Source organism: Ascidiella aspersa, chromosome 2 (genome assembly GCF_963924565.1).
Source record: "Ascidiella aspersa chromosome 2, kaAscAspe10.2, whole genome shotgun sequence".
Classification (NCBI taxonomy): Eukaryota; Metazoa; Chordata; class Ascidiacea; order Phlebobranchia; family Ascidiidae; genus Ascidiella; species Ascidiella aspersa.
This window is the reverse complement of record NC_139448.1, coordinates 14,344,812-14,358,416: the sequence shown is the minus strand read 5'-3', so window position 1 is coordinate 14,358,416 and position 13,605 is coordinate 14,344,812. Positions and strand designations below refer to the sequence as shown.

Below are 13,605 nucleotides of genomic sequence, written 5' to 3'. Positions count from 1 at the left end.
ATTAGTTGGTAGGATTGATTAAATAGCTGCCCAGATCTAGTACGCGGGGCCTCTACTTTGCCAGGGTCTGGCCAATGCGCTACTTCTCCATAACCACTATCTAAACTGCTATATTTCTAAATGGAATCCGTTATATAATGTATTAATTGTTTTTTTGTGTTCATTCAAGGATTTCTTTTTACTCTCTCCAAATACGTAAAACACCAAACCCTAAAGATTGTTTTATTATTTTAAGCAAGTCCTATAACAGGAATGGCAAACCGTTTTATCGCGCGGGTCACAAACACGACCTTAATCCTTACAAAATGCACAAGTGGGTCATATATTTAATTATTTGCTAATTTTATGCGAAACTTTGTTGCTAAGTCGTTTAAGTGCTATTGTCTGGGTTGGTAATTTAAGGTTTTTGGATGATTTCCAAATTCGGATTCCCACAAATATTAGGAAGCTAAATAATTAACAAATGCTGTAGCATTTTTTTACAGGAGTTCAGCAGATAGCTTTTCAGCATGGTTTATTGGTTGAACCAGTTTTTTCACGCATTTGTTGAAGTACAGTTAATGTAGGCCTACTCGCCACCCTAAAATAATTTTGCACGACCCACACATTTGCCAGCCCTGATTAAATCAGAAAGTGCTATCTAACGAATAACTGTTCTTTTTTACATTTATTCTTTCATGAAAATGATTGATAACATTTCGGTATTTCTAGAGAGACAAATGGGTCATTAAAATCGCTGGTGGGTCATTTCGTGACCCGTGGGACAGTGGTTCGCCATCCCTGTCCTATAAGTAGGCTACAGTATAGGATACACTAATTTATTAGTAATCGATAAATCATATATTACCAGAAAGATTTCTACAGTACTCTTACATGATGATTCAGCATATTTTACAACAACATATATGAAAATAAGCAAAACACAGAGTCCAGGCTCTACCAATCAAGCAAAACACAGAGTCCAGGCTCTACCATGTATATTTACATAATGCACGTGTTAATGTACGTGTCGTTGCAATTTCCCTCTTAAGAATTCCCACTTTTCACTTTTTTAACCAGCTCACCAATACCTTTAACAGCGCCATAGGCGAGACCACCAATAAAAGCAAATGGCGCAACAACAATTACGACCAATGCGATAGGAATAATTAGAACTGCAACAATGATTTTTTCCGCCGTGTCCAAATCAACAGAACGCTCGTAGATGGCTTTATTGATTTCGTTTCTCGGCTCGTAGATTTCAGAATACTCCTCTTCAATTAGTTTGCTAAGGAGAGCGATACTTTTTCTGGTCTCGAAATCTGTCAAATTTTCGACTCCACCAATTATCTTCATTTTTTTCTTTAGAATTTCGTGGCTGCTCCGCAAATCTTCAACATATCTTTCAGTCATTAGCTGTCAAATATGTGAGACAGGCAGGTTTAGATAAGAAAATTTTAATACAGCTAAAATGACTTACCTCATCCATTGCGGCCTTATATCTTGTGAGACACTCTGAAACTGACTTATTTATTTTTTGTTCTTTGGAACGCTGTAAATAAAAAAAATTAGCATTTTAGCAGTTTCGCTAAAGAACTGTTCGTAGGAAATGGGAAAACGAAAGATAATACTTAGGACTAAAGTAATCATTTAAATATGAATGTTTAACTATTTTTTGTGTGTGCAGTTGTTAAGCGCAATAACGGATAGTTTCCAAGGGCTACCAATTTTGATAAACTCGAATCTTTATTTATAGGTCTCAAAATCCACAGATTGAGAAATTTTCAATTTCAATTTTCTAACGGCCGCCAACGCATGTCATTTCATTTTTGATCGGAGCCGATAAGAAGTGGTAGTAACGATACTCGTCCGATACCACGACCCGATACAAATTGTAACGTCTAATTTAAAGCGAAAAAAGAAATACTCCAAAGCGCAAAATCAATAAGTTTCAAGATGTTATTATTTTTATTATATTTTGGCTTGCATTTTGCAGGGAATCAACAAAGGGCAGGTTGTGGATGAAAAGGCAAAAGCATAAATGGCAAAACATTAAAATAGGATTTTTAAATAATAAACTGCTTTACATTTAGGTACGGTAGTTAAAGTTGGTGTAACATGACGTTTTTTGGGCATCACCTATAGTGGCTCTGGATCCGCCCCTGGAAAACTACAATTTTATAACTTGACAATCATCGTCATATATCGCAAGGCATTCGGCATAAAAGCGGTTTTTTACCGGTATGGCGTACCTTTGAAAATTCTTATACCATAACTTCGTTCTGACAGCAACTCTTTTTAACGGAACAACTTTCAGCACTGTATATTACGCATTTTGGTTTAAAGTAATATATATATATATATATATATAAAAGTCTTGGAATAAATGTGCAAAATCAATAGCAATAAAATCTCATTAACCGGATTATAAGAAGTTAATCGGACATATAACATGATTTTGATAGAAACAATAGCTAGTCGACCTGATTTAATTTTAAATCTGTTTGATTGAACACGATACTTCTTTTTACAAGACTAAAAGATTTTATGATTTTTGATAATTAACAAAAATCATTAAAAATTAATATTTTAGTATTGGCTACCAAACGACCTTTATTACCTTTAAATTTGTCTCATGTTCTATTTTGTTATTCTCCAATCGCTTCTCCAGCACTTTCTTCATTTGTTTAACGAAGCCGTTTGAGGGAAGACCCGAATCGTCAAATCTTTGCATTGCAATCGCGTAACATTTTGCCTCGACTTCCACAATGCAGTGTTCGTCTATTTGCTTTTCGCTTGAAATTAACTGTAAAAATTCAGATGCTCTTTTATACTGCGGTAGACTTGTTCGTATCATCGTTTACCTTATAGTATTCTTCGTTGTAAATCCTTATGCAATCACTTATGACAGTATGAAGAAGCAGCTGGTATTTTTCCTAAGAATAAAATTTTAAATTTACTTTCGATGACGATTTATAAGTAGAAATATTTTAAGCTGAGCACAAAAACATATTAACTAGTTGAATAAAATGAATATTAAGCTGAGGATATTCCCATTAAGGACAAAGTGAAACGTTTTAAATGTAACGCTTTAACTAGCCGAAGGCGCCAAACATTTGTCGTGGATAATTAGTATTTTCTTTAAAATAAATTTACCATAGAGCAGCAAATTTACCCATTTAAGACAATATTAAATATCTAAACGTAATATGCTTCGATAGCGCAAAACAATTGGAAATACTTCGCGGGTAATCGCATGTGTCAGTGAAAACTGATTTGTTTATAACAAATATTTGGGTTTCATTTGTTGGTAGTTAATTGATAATAGAACATGTAAAAGTCCGAAAGTGCGCAATTTATGCGATTATTCGTTTGTCCAAATTTTCAGGGTTTTTGGTGTTCATACATAAAAAAACTGATACAGCTTCATTCGCACATAATATATTTTTTGGTTATGAAAAGCCACCAGTTAGACACCCTTGAACGTTCAGGACTTGTAGATCAGAAAATGTGACTTAAATGCCTATAGAAGGGCTGAACTAGTTTGCCTGACTTAAACAAGCCTCATAAAATACGCGAAACAGAATTTTCTGTTCCACAAAAAGCTTTGCATTTTCCTTCTGATGTTAATCATTAACGAAGTCATAAGGCATCTTTCTATTTAAGCGTATCCCCTTTTCGTTAAAGAAAAAGTCTCTTCTCAGGCACCAAAACAAGATATCACGAAAAACGCGGCAGGCTGGCATCGTGTGGCGGCAAAACCAAAATGTTAGAACTAACAGGTGCTTTTGATTTTCGCCTTACTAGGCCTACCAAAGAATGTCGTCTTCCTTGGAAATAACTACTGGTACATACCTGCTCAAAAAGTTCGGGGGAAAATCTTTTGCCTTTCGATGAGTCGTCATTTTCTCCGTTTAAGCGATTACAACACCTTATGGCCAACTCGATCATTTCTCCGCCACGAACCAGGCCCATCGAAGTTTGTTTAGGTTCGATAGTTTGTAACAGTTGTTTTTCTAAACTGGTCGTCTGGTTTAAAAAGTCTTCTCCAACATCTGTAAAGTGGTAATAATTATTTTATTGTAAAATTTGTTTTGAATTTCTTGAATGCACAATCTCTGGAATAGGATAATCTACAGTTTTCTTGCATGTTATTTACACTTTACAGTTAGCTTTTGTTTATTAACCGAAGTAAGCTATAGTAAGACTGTCAAAAATGGAAAACGAGAGTGGATGCTTTTACTGAACCGTGTTAAATAGAATTACTACCACGCATATTCCTTACATTTACCTTTCAAAGCACACTTATTATTTTCTTTAGTAGCTTTCATCACTTTATCAGAAGGCGATGGCATCATGAAGCAATTCATATTTTCAAACTGTGATTTCACATCTTCAGCAACCGATTTATTATTTTTTGCAGCAGCTTCGTTGAAGTATGTATCGTTTAAATATGTCTTGCCTTCTTCGAATCCGTAATTATTTGTATGATTCCAATCACGAACCAACAAAATCAATGACTATACAAAGAAAAGTTCTTTAAATAATACGTTTTATTTTTTTTAAACAAACAAAAACTTTTATCCCTATAGTTTACTAAAGGCTTCCGAATTAAGTCAGGAAAATAAACGAACTTAGAGAGAGTACTCAGGTTTTTGATATATTTATTTAGTAGACAAAATATGTATAATTTAAAAGTGATGTCCAGTTTGGGGGGACACGAGACCATATCCCTAACCCCCGCAAATTCAGTATGCATTTATTTTAAGTTTATGCAAACTTTTCGAAACTTTTACATATCACCGTAAGACTGAGAGTATATCGCCGCTTTTGCACAAACAAAAATACTTAAGGGACGTCACCAGAAACAAATCCATTTTGCGTTTCAAAAACCAAAAAAATGATGTTACTAAATAACCTTTTGACACAAGAAAGTTTGTTTTGCTAATTTAAACCCAATAACATGATTTTTGTCGCGTCAAAATATATTTTCGCTAATTAATTTATACTATAAGGATTCAGTTGCATATTCACCCACGAGCTCGAAAAATAACTTTAGTTTTCTTGAGATTATTTGTGTGTGTGTTTTTTTTTTTTTGATTAGATTTTTTGGTTTTGATTAGGGTTTCAAATTTTTAGATTTTTTTTATTTCAGGCGAATTATGACGTTTAGTGACGCCATTGTGTGTCAGAAACGTTATATATGATGAAAATTAACGTGCAATGAAAGCTAAAACGTTTAGTATCTTACGATTCAACCATTTAAACGAATGTTTAATTGATAAATATTGCGTGTGAGAGAGTTTTAAAACCAATTCGCTTTTGCTTTATTTCTCGTGTGTAACTTGTAAAAGAGATGATTAATTTTTAGTAGCATTTATAAATTTGGAGCAATATGAACTATGAATTAAATCAGACTTTGTAAGTTAGTAAAGGTCAAAAGGAAAAGAATATTAAATGCCGCTTGTACAAAGGAAATATCCTTGTCTTTTAAAAGTTTCATTTACTTTATCTGTCTCAGTAATATTACCGGTTTACCGGTACTCAGCAATGCGATTTAATTATTTATATTTTGGCAAACAAATGCTGCTGTTCATTGAAAACCCCGAGTTTCTATAGTAACGGACATTACATAATTCTTAGTTGAAGCGAAGGACATACTGTATGTAAATTATACCGTATTACATTTTGTACGACTGTAAATGTAAATTATTTTATGAGAGTTATAACGGCCCTAAGCAAATTTTAAACTTTTGTAATTGGACCTTCGCTAAAAAGAGTTGATTAGCCTTGCCCTGCACTATACCCAGGTAAAGATTCCTGCTCTATAGTTTATTATTTATGGAAAACATCAATCCAAACTGCCAGGCAACAATCCAAGTGCCAAGCAACCTTACCTGATATTTCCCATCGCCTTCGGAAAACACTTTTCCGTAATCGGCCAACTCCTTTAAAATATTAAAAGGAAGATTAAGTTTGACAAAAATGTATTCACGACGTCACAAGTTTACAAGTTAAGCCAAAGTAAAGTTGTGCTGCTTACAATACAAAAGCCACACTTCCTTATATAGCAAAGTGGAAGAAATACTTTTCGATAAGTATTATTGTTTAATATAAGTATTATTGATAAGTATTAATTGCTTTTCGATAAGTATTATTGTTAAATATATTTTGGGGCTTTTTTTACATTATATTATGTCACCTTGAAGGCTTTCCAATCTATTGCTCTTAACTTTGACTGGACATTGTATATGAGCGTGGAACTCAACAGTGAGCTGAAGGCAAATAACTTCCTCATATTTTTATCGTCGTCCTTGCTGTCAAAAAGTCCTTGGGTGTCCATTAGAAACAAGGCAACCTTATTAAAATTGCAAGGAACGCATTAAATCAAGATGCTTGTCATTTGCATTAGATAATAAACTATTTTGTTAAACATTTAATGAGTTTTGCATGCTGCTTTAAATTGTTGAATTTGGAGGTTTTAACTTTACGTAGTAGGAACATCCTATCTTCTATAGATGAATATAACCTTTTTCGATTCGAATATCTTATTTATTTTTAACTTCAGTTGAAAAAAAGGGTTTTTTAAATCGTTTGTCATACAATTACAAACCTATAATATGAATCTAACTCATATGACTTGTACGTATGAAATATTTCTGATTAAGCTGAACTGTTGTAAAAACGACACATGTTAAATAGAGGCCAGTGTTATGAAATGCCAGTGCTTAAAACCTGTCAAATTTACGCCACCATTGCGCCCGTAGGCTATATTTTTCGAATATATCTTTCAGTGGTTAAATATGACCGTTTTATTTCAAAGAAAGTACTATAGACCAGGGTTTTCCAAACTGTGGTCCGCGGACCATTGGTCCGCGACGACTGCACAGGTGGTCCGTGGCGATATGAAAAGAAATTAAATAGTTACACATATAGCCTACGTTGTACAGCAGGGGTCGACAACCTACAGCCCGCGGGGAAACGTAATTTATCCGACCCGCAGCCTCTTTGACAAACTAGACACGAGTCCATTTTTTTCTATTTCTCATACTTTTTGACTATTTTAACTATGTAAGTGCGAAATTTTCGAGGTTTGCGTTAACGATCTTTATACACCGGGTTTGTTTACGTTATGATGCTGTTCAGTGTCCATGAATGAACTATAGATTAGCGCTTCTTGCGATGTGGAAGACCGACTGCCAACTGCCAAAGTGCGTCACGTACAAACGGAAAAGCGTTTTCTTAAAGTGGTTTTGTTACACTATTCAATATGAATACCGACGTGTGGACTTGAATCTTAAACCAAACAAACGCTTTTTCTCCCGCTTTGCGCCAACATTTTACTGCCTTCTTAAAAGTAACTATACACGTTTTTAAGTGCAAAAACATCCATAGCCCGCCTGATTTACAGTTGTTCTAACATTTTAATAACATAATTCTTAGGCGGTCCGCAGAGACCTTTTTGAGTTTGGTTTTAGCCCGCGAATATAAAAAGATTGCCGACCCCTGTTGTACAGTATGTGTAGGCTACTCTTTTAAATATAATTAAATTGCCGCAGTTATTCACAACTTATTAATTTCGAAATGATGAATTGGTGATTTAAGCAGAGGGAAGCAATCCTATCTGTCCCATTGATGTTGTCAGTTTGGTAAATATATAAAGTTTGGGTATACTTATTTTTTGCTTTGTATTGCAGTCTGCGAAAAAACAGATTTACAAAACGTGGTCCGTAATCCAAAAAATTTGGGAAACCCTGCTATAGACCAGTGCTCCGCAACCGGTGTGCCGCGTATTAATTTTCCAAAATATTTAAAACTAAAATCTACGTTACGTTAATCTCCGGAAGTCGGATTTCAAAACAGTTGTTTAACTAACTCAATAACAAAGGTATAAATATGAAGCAATTGTTTTCTTACCACAATAGAATAAGATCTAAAATCGCCTACAAATACCTAAACCTGTCAGAATAAGTTTAAAATTTATGGGAATTAGGCCTATTAAAGTCGACGTGTGGGCGCTCCAATTGGAACGGCGGTTTGGGCGCCGTTGGAGAGCCGCTGTTTTCGCATTGTGTTGTTTTCCCCTTTTGGGAGGTTAGTGTTTGGCAGTCTAATGGGTGGGGTTTTAAGTTAGGGTTTAAATTATTACAAGAGTTAGTGATAAATTAAGGGGATGGGTTTAAGGTTTGGTAAAATGTTGTGTATGCCTATATAGGACGTATATCGATTTAATCGTTAATACAACATTAGATAGTATAGTCCTATTTTGGTCTTATTCCGAGCTGTGTTTTATACCAGCGTTTAGGTTGTTCTAATTTCGGTCGTATGGCTGAAATCCCTGTGGCCGTCTTAAGATGTTTTAGGAAGTCCGTAAAAACAGAAGATAAAAGATTGTGAAACGTCAAATATTCGGCGCCTACGGCGCGTTTGGTCCAAAGTTTATTGTCGATCTTCATATGTTTCGTAGGTGTGCCGCCGAATATTTTTGTGCGGCAAGTGAAAAAAGGTTGCGGAGCACTGCTATAGACTAAAGTCCATGAAGAAACAGATGAAAAAAAAAGCTTTGTGTTTATGCTGCTTATATATACATTGCTTTAAATCCAGTTATGTGGTCCAATTAGCATGAAACTGCAGGGATGAAGGTATTATCAATGAAGAAACATATGAAAGAGTTAACTTTGTGTTTGTGCTGCTTATATACATTGCAAGAGTTTGTTGTCGGGTAACATTCCTTTTAAATTGATGAAGTGTAGGCTAAGACAATATACTTAGGCCTACCTGTCGCACACTGCTATGTGTACATTACTTAAATTAAATATGTTTAACCTATAAATAGAAAGCGTGTATTCTTTTTTTTTTTTTTAATTTGTTTTCTTTTGTACCAATTGTTACACATTAAAGCAGGGGTTCCCAACCTGCGGGCCATGGCCCCCTAGGGGGCCACGAGCCTTTTTTTAAGGGGGCCATGAAAGAATTTCAAAAATCATATGTTCTTTTAGTTTATTAATTCTAAGGCTTCTCCACTATAACAAAAGAAATTGAAGTCGCAAGAAAAGATGGCAACCCGATTGAGCTTTGAGAAAGATAGTTTGACCACATTTTAGGCAAAACTTAGCAATTCGTAGCCTAAGCTTAATGAAATTGTCATGCCATGCTGTTGCCTTTCCCATCAATATATCGTTGTGATTGTTGGTTTCAACAATGGTACTTTTGAAGACAACGCAGCGCAGTGTCTTGGATATTCAATATGACATGCGGCTGGCTCTTTCCACCACTCTACTAGCAATTAAGACATTGTCAGAGCAAAAACGAGCTTAACCATCATACTAACTGAATATGTAATAACTAATTAATGCACTATCATGTTTATTGCGTGTTGTATTATATTATTTTATCATTCTAACTACCGGTTACTGTATAAACCAGGGGTCGGCAACCTTTTTCTAGTCGCAAGCCAAAACCAAATTCAGATAAGTCTCTGCGGGCCACACAAAATACTAACTAAGAACTGTGTTTTTAAAATGTTAGAACAACTTTTAATCAGGCGGACCTCGGATCTTTTTTTGCGCTTAAAACCGTGTTTAATTACGTTTAAGGAGGCAATAAAGTGTTGGCGCAAAGCGCGAAAAAAAAACGTTTGTTTGGTTTAAAATTTCACACGCCGTCATCCACACTACTAACAAAAAATGTAAAAAAACTACTTTGAAGAAACGCGAAAACCTTAATAGTTAAGCTAGTCCAGTTTTTATTGCCCTTTTGGTGACATGGCGCACCTGGCGAGCGAAGCGAGCGCGTTTTTTTGGTATACCTGCATTTCTTGTAAATTTCTTGCAAGTTTTTATTACATTGCCAAAAATAAAAAATAAAAAAAATGCTAAAAAATATCTTCCCAAAATTATTAATCCTTTTTCGTTTGCCCGCGACGTACTTGGCAGTTTTCCACGTCGCAACGGTAAAGAAGTGCTGATCTTGTTCAAAAGACAGCCCCAAAACCTAAACAAACCGGACGAAGAAAAATCATTTGCGCTATTTTTTTCGCACTTACGCAGTAAAAATAGCCAAAAAGAATTTGAAATGGACTCGTGTCTAATTTGTCAAAGAAGTGGCAGGCCGAAAGAATTACATGGGTGAGCCTGATCTGGACCGCGGGCCGTAGGTTGACGACCCCTGGTATAAACTTATATTTCAATTAAAATGTCGTTCCTTAATTTTTTCAAAAGGTTGAAAAAAAAATGGGGGACCATTGATTTCTCAAAATTTTCGAAGGGGGCCACGGTGTAAAAAAGGGTGGGAACCGCTGCATTAAAGGAATGAAATAAGTGGTGAAAACCTTTATCAAATATGTCAAACAAAGAGTACAATCTTAAATATATATGTTTGGTTTTTCTGTAAGTTATAGCATGCCTTTTTGTTTTGTGTCGTCTGTATCCAAAAGGGCTTCTTCGTAATCCAAATTCCTTTGGTTGTAGCATCGTAACCTCCCCTCCACGATAAAAACTGTGCTACCATGTCTCGTGAATAGTCAACCTGCAGAAAATAATCAAACCGTCTATAAGTTCAAATAAACCAATAGTGAAAGCAGGCGGTAACGGCCCAGAAAAGCTTTCCGGTAAGACAATTATTTTTCACTAGGCTAAGTCCTGAAAGTATATTTAACGCCACTTTTCATTTCGGTTTTAAAAAAATGAGTGTTAAATTTTCCTTTATTAATTTCACACAAATAAAACTTTCTAGAATTAAAGTTTGCCAAACTAATCCAAATAAATGCGCTTTTCGTACTTCGCACAAATTAGCCTACTATTTTTTTTCTGCGTGGCTATGCAGTTGTGTAGTTGCTGGCCCTCACAAATAGTTTATCAAATATATTGAATAATACACTTATATTAACCACCGTGAGCGTTTTTGTGGTGTTAAATGCGTTAGGTCTCCTTTTAAACTATTTTTAGCATAAAATAATTATGGTATCTTTGCCCATTTCAACCAAATGACTGAATTTTTGCTTCCCGCAAATGCTGTGTCGCCATCTCCTTTAATGTGCTTAGACCAGGATTTTCAGTAATTGGCGCAGGAGTTTGAACGATATCCTCATATATACAAATACTTGTGTTTTCCTGTTTTGACATAACCTTAGGGGGTCATTTTGAAAAATCGCATGCCTCTTTATTCTCCTTTCGCTTTTGCAAATTTACATTATACAATGTTTAGGCCTTAAAATTCAAATCATCTGAAAATTTAGGAAACGTTTAGGCGTACAATAATGAAATATTTGAGTAATTTAAAATTAATTGTGTAGACGATTTATAACACAAATTTAGGATCCCTCTTATCAACAACCTCCGAGCCACATAGTTTTACATACCGATGATGTATTTTCAGTCTTTTTCAAATGTTGCATGAACAGATTAAACAGAAAAGATTTTCCACATCTTGCATCCCCAGTGATTGCGAGAAATGCAACGGTGGAATCGCGAACAACTGGTGCTCCAAGTGTTTGCTCCAAATTTGGAATGTTTAAATGAAGTATCCCATGCTCGTCAAGGAACGCAATCGATACTCCATTTGCTTTATTATTATTATAAAAAAATGTAAAGCAATCCCAATAAGATTAGGATACATAGGTTGTATGAAAGGTTCAATCAAACCTTCGTTTCCACAAAGTATAGGCTTTAATTTATATACGTTTTACACTTGATATTTTCAAAACAATTCAACTATAATCGTATTTGCCAAAACTATAACCAAAATAATTTAAGATTAACGTTTACCAACTTACCATTGTCCGTCCATTTAACACATGAAGTACTACAAAATAAAATATAGAGAATTATACACGTTTCTGGGTAAAAGTTGAAGCCTTATTACAAACTGTGATTCTCAAACTTTTTCAGTTTACCTCACAGTTCACTACGAAAAAAATGTCAGTACATTTCCTCAACAACGAAGTTGGCAATCGTTTTTTTAGTAGAATATTGCTATAAAACTGTCATCTATCCAGCGAACGGTATGCATTTAGGCTAAGTCTCGTATGCTCGCGAGCATGGCTATTTAACAAAATGTAATACAATATTTTACAAGTCGTTCCATGACAACTTTGAATCGGTAGTTGGCCACTGCACATATTTAAGGATCACTGCTCTACGGTTTCTTTACCTGGTTAAGCTTTTTAAATTCATAGGTTGTTTGGATGGATACATTTCCGGGATGACTTTAAACAGAAGATTTATTTTTTCTTGAAGTTGGTGCTTAAAGGTCCCCGAACGAATTAATTCGATTGTGTGGCCTTCAAGTGATTCAGGTACCAGAATGGTGCAGTCGAAATGATGAGTAGCCTTGCGAACGTTGCTCATTTGGTATCCCATTTTGTACATTGCCCAGAAAATAATTCCAATTCGTTTTTCAGAGTTTAACAAGTCAATCAGCTCTTCTGGAGGGTGACCAGATTCGAATTGATCAATGGCGCTTTCCAGGCATTTGAGATGTGTTTGGCTAACCCCAAACTGAAATATCCTAAAGCGTTCATTACAAATGCCTATTTGCAAGGGGATTTCTACAAAATCTGGGTTTTCCATAACCTGTAACCTATATGTATTCCAGTTAGATTGCTGAAATTGAGATGATTGAAAAATGGCTTACTTAAATTATTTATCGATCAATTGATTGTTAGCGATAATAATAATCAAAACGAGCATCTTGCGCTATACATGGTAGGCTTGAGCTACTTTATTATTTTTAATTTCCTGTTAAACAGTATAGGTTACTAATTAACGTAAATCTATAATCCAAACTACGTTAGCACTTTTACGATATAAAGTAGACAGATATATCCATTTTTACAAAATTGCATACTAAACTATCTTGGGTCGTTTCGTAAATTGACATAAGCGCTGCCTGTTAACGACCTCGTCTTTGTGCTTTGCACCTTGCTTTTATGGTAGTTTTCAACGTTAATCATTGGTGCGGAACAACCTTGCCACAAACAAAAGCTGAACCGAACTACAACACAACTTACTTCTGCTTTTTCCAAGGACTCTGGATAATTTCCACCACTAAATAAAAATAATAGTTTATTAACGTGACATCGCTGATTCACATACCGCTTCCCTCTGGGTAGTGTTAATATCAGTCGCTCAGCGGCAGCTCCACTTATCATTGTTCTTATTCTTATTTTTCTTTAGTGGTTGACGGGCGTTACACGCAGCTTGTCTTAGTACACATTAGTTTTGAATGTATATCTATTTAGTTAATTTTTTTTTAATTTTCTATATTTTTTACAATTTATTTCAGTATAGAAAATCTAATGATGCCATTTACTTCGCGAAAATCATATTCTATATTATAAGTTTTGGACCTCGCTGACTGATGTTGTTAAAAGCAAAGCGCTTCTCAAGCTATTAAAACAAAAATTAAATCTTTTATCGTCGGCATTATGGGTTTTGTTGGAAGGCAAGATTTTGTTGAAACACATAATAAGTTTATTACTGCATGATATATATCAGGGTTGTCCAAACCCAGGCCCTGTGGCCCGCGAATTATTGTAATGCGTACTTTAATCAAAGAAATATAATTGACCAACGATCAGCAAGCATACTGCAATTGTTTGATTATGATTACATTTTTTTCCGGTTA

The 13,605-nt window shown here is 35.0% G+C and overlaps 1 protein-coding gene across 1 annotated transcript; it reads right to left on the bottom strand.

The window, feature by feature from the left end:
- Positions 1-951: 951 nt before the first annotated feature.
- Positions 952-12,552, bottom strand: LOC146163860 (uncharacterized). Its single transcript, XM_083380615.1, has 12 exons — positions 12,130-12,552; positions 11,753-11,781; positions 11,339-11,541; positions 10,384-10,506; positions 6,182-6,337; positions 5,877-5,927; positions 4,271-4,499; positions 3,793-4,034; positions 2,844-2,915; positions 2,600-2,785; positions 1,460-1,531; positions 952-1,395 (listed from the first exon to the last, which is right to left on the bottom strand). The coding sequence occupies exons 1-12, from the start codon at positions 12,546-12,548 to the stop codon at positions 1,027-1,029; spliced, it is 2,151 nt and encodes a 716-aa protein (XP_083236741.1). The 5' UTR covers positions 12,549-12,552; the 3' UTR covers positions 952-1,026.
- Positions 12,553-13,605: the final 1,053 nt, after the last annotated feature.

Excerpts from the sequence above, each read along its gene's own strand:
- LOC146163860 (XM_083380615.1), bottom strand. The coding sequence starts at position 12,548 with ATGGAAAACCCAGATTTTGTAGAAATCCCCTTGCAAATAGGCATTTGT. Across the intron at positions 10,507-11,338 it reads AGACTGAAAATACATCATCG|GTTGACTATTCACGAGACAT; the intron begins GTATGTAAAACT and ends TATTTTCTGCAG. Across the intron at positions 5,928-6,181 it reads TAGATTGGAAAGCCTTCAAG|GAGTTGGCCGATTACGGAAA; the intron begins GTGACATAATAT and ends AATATTTTAAAG.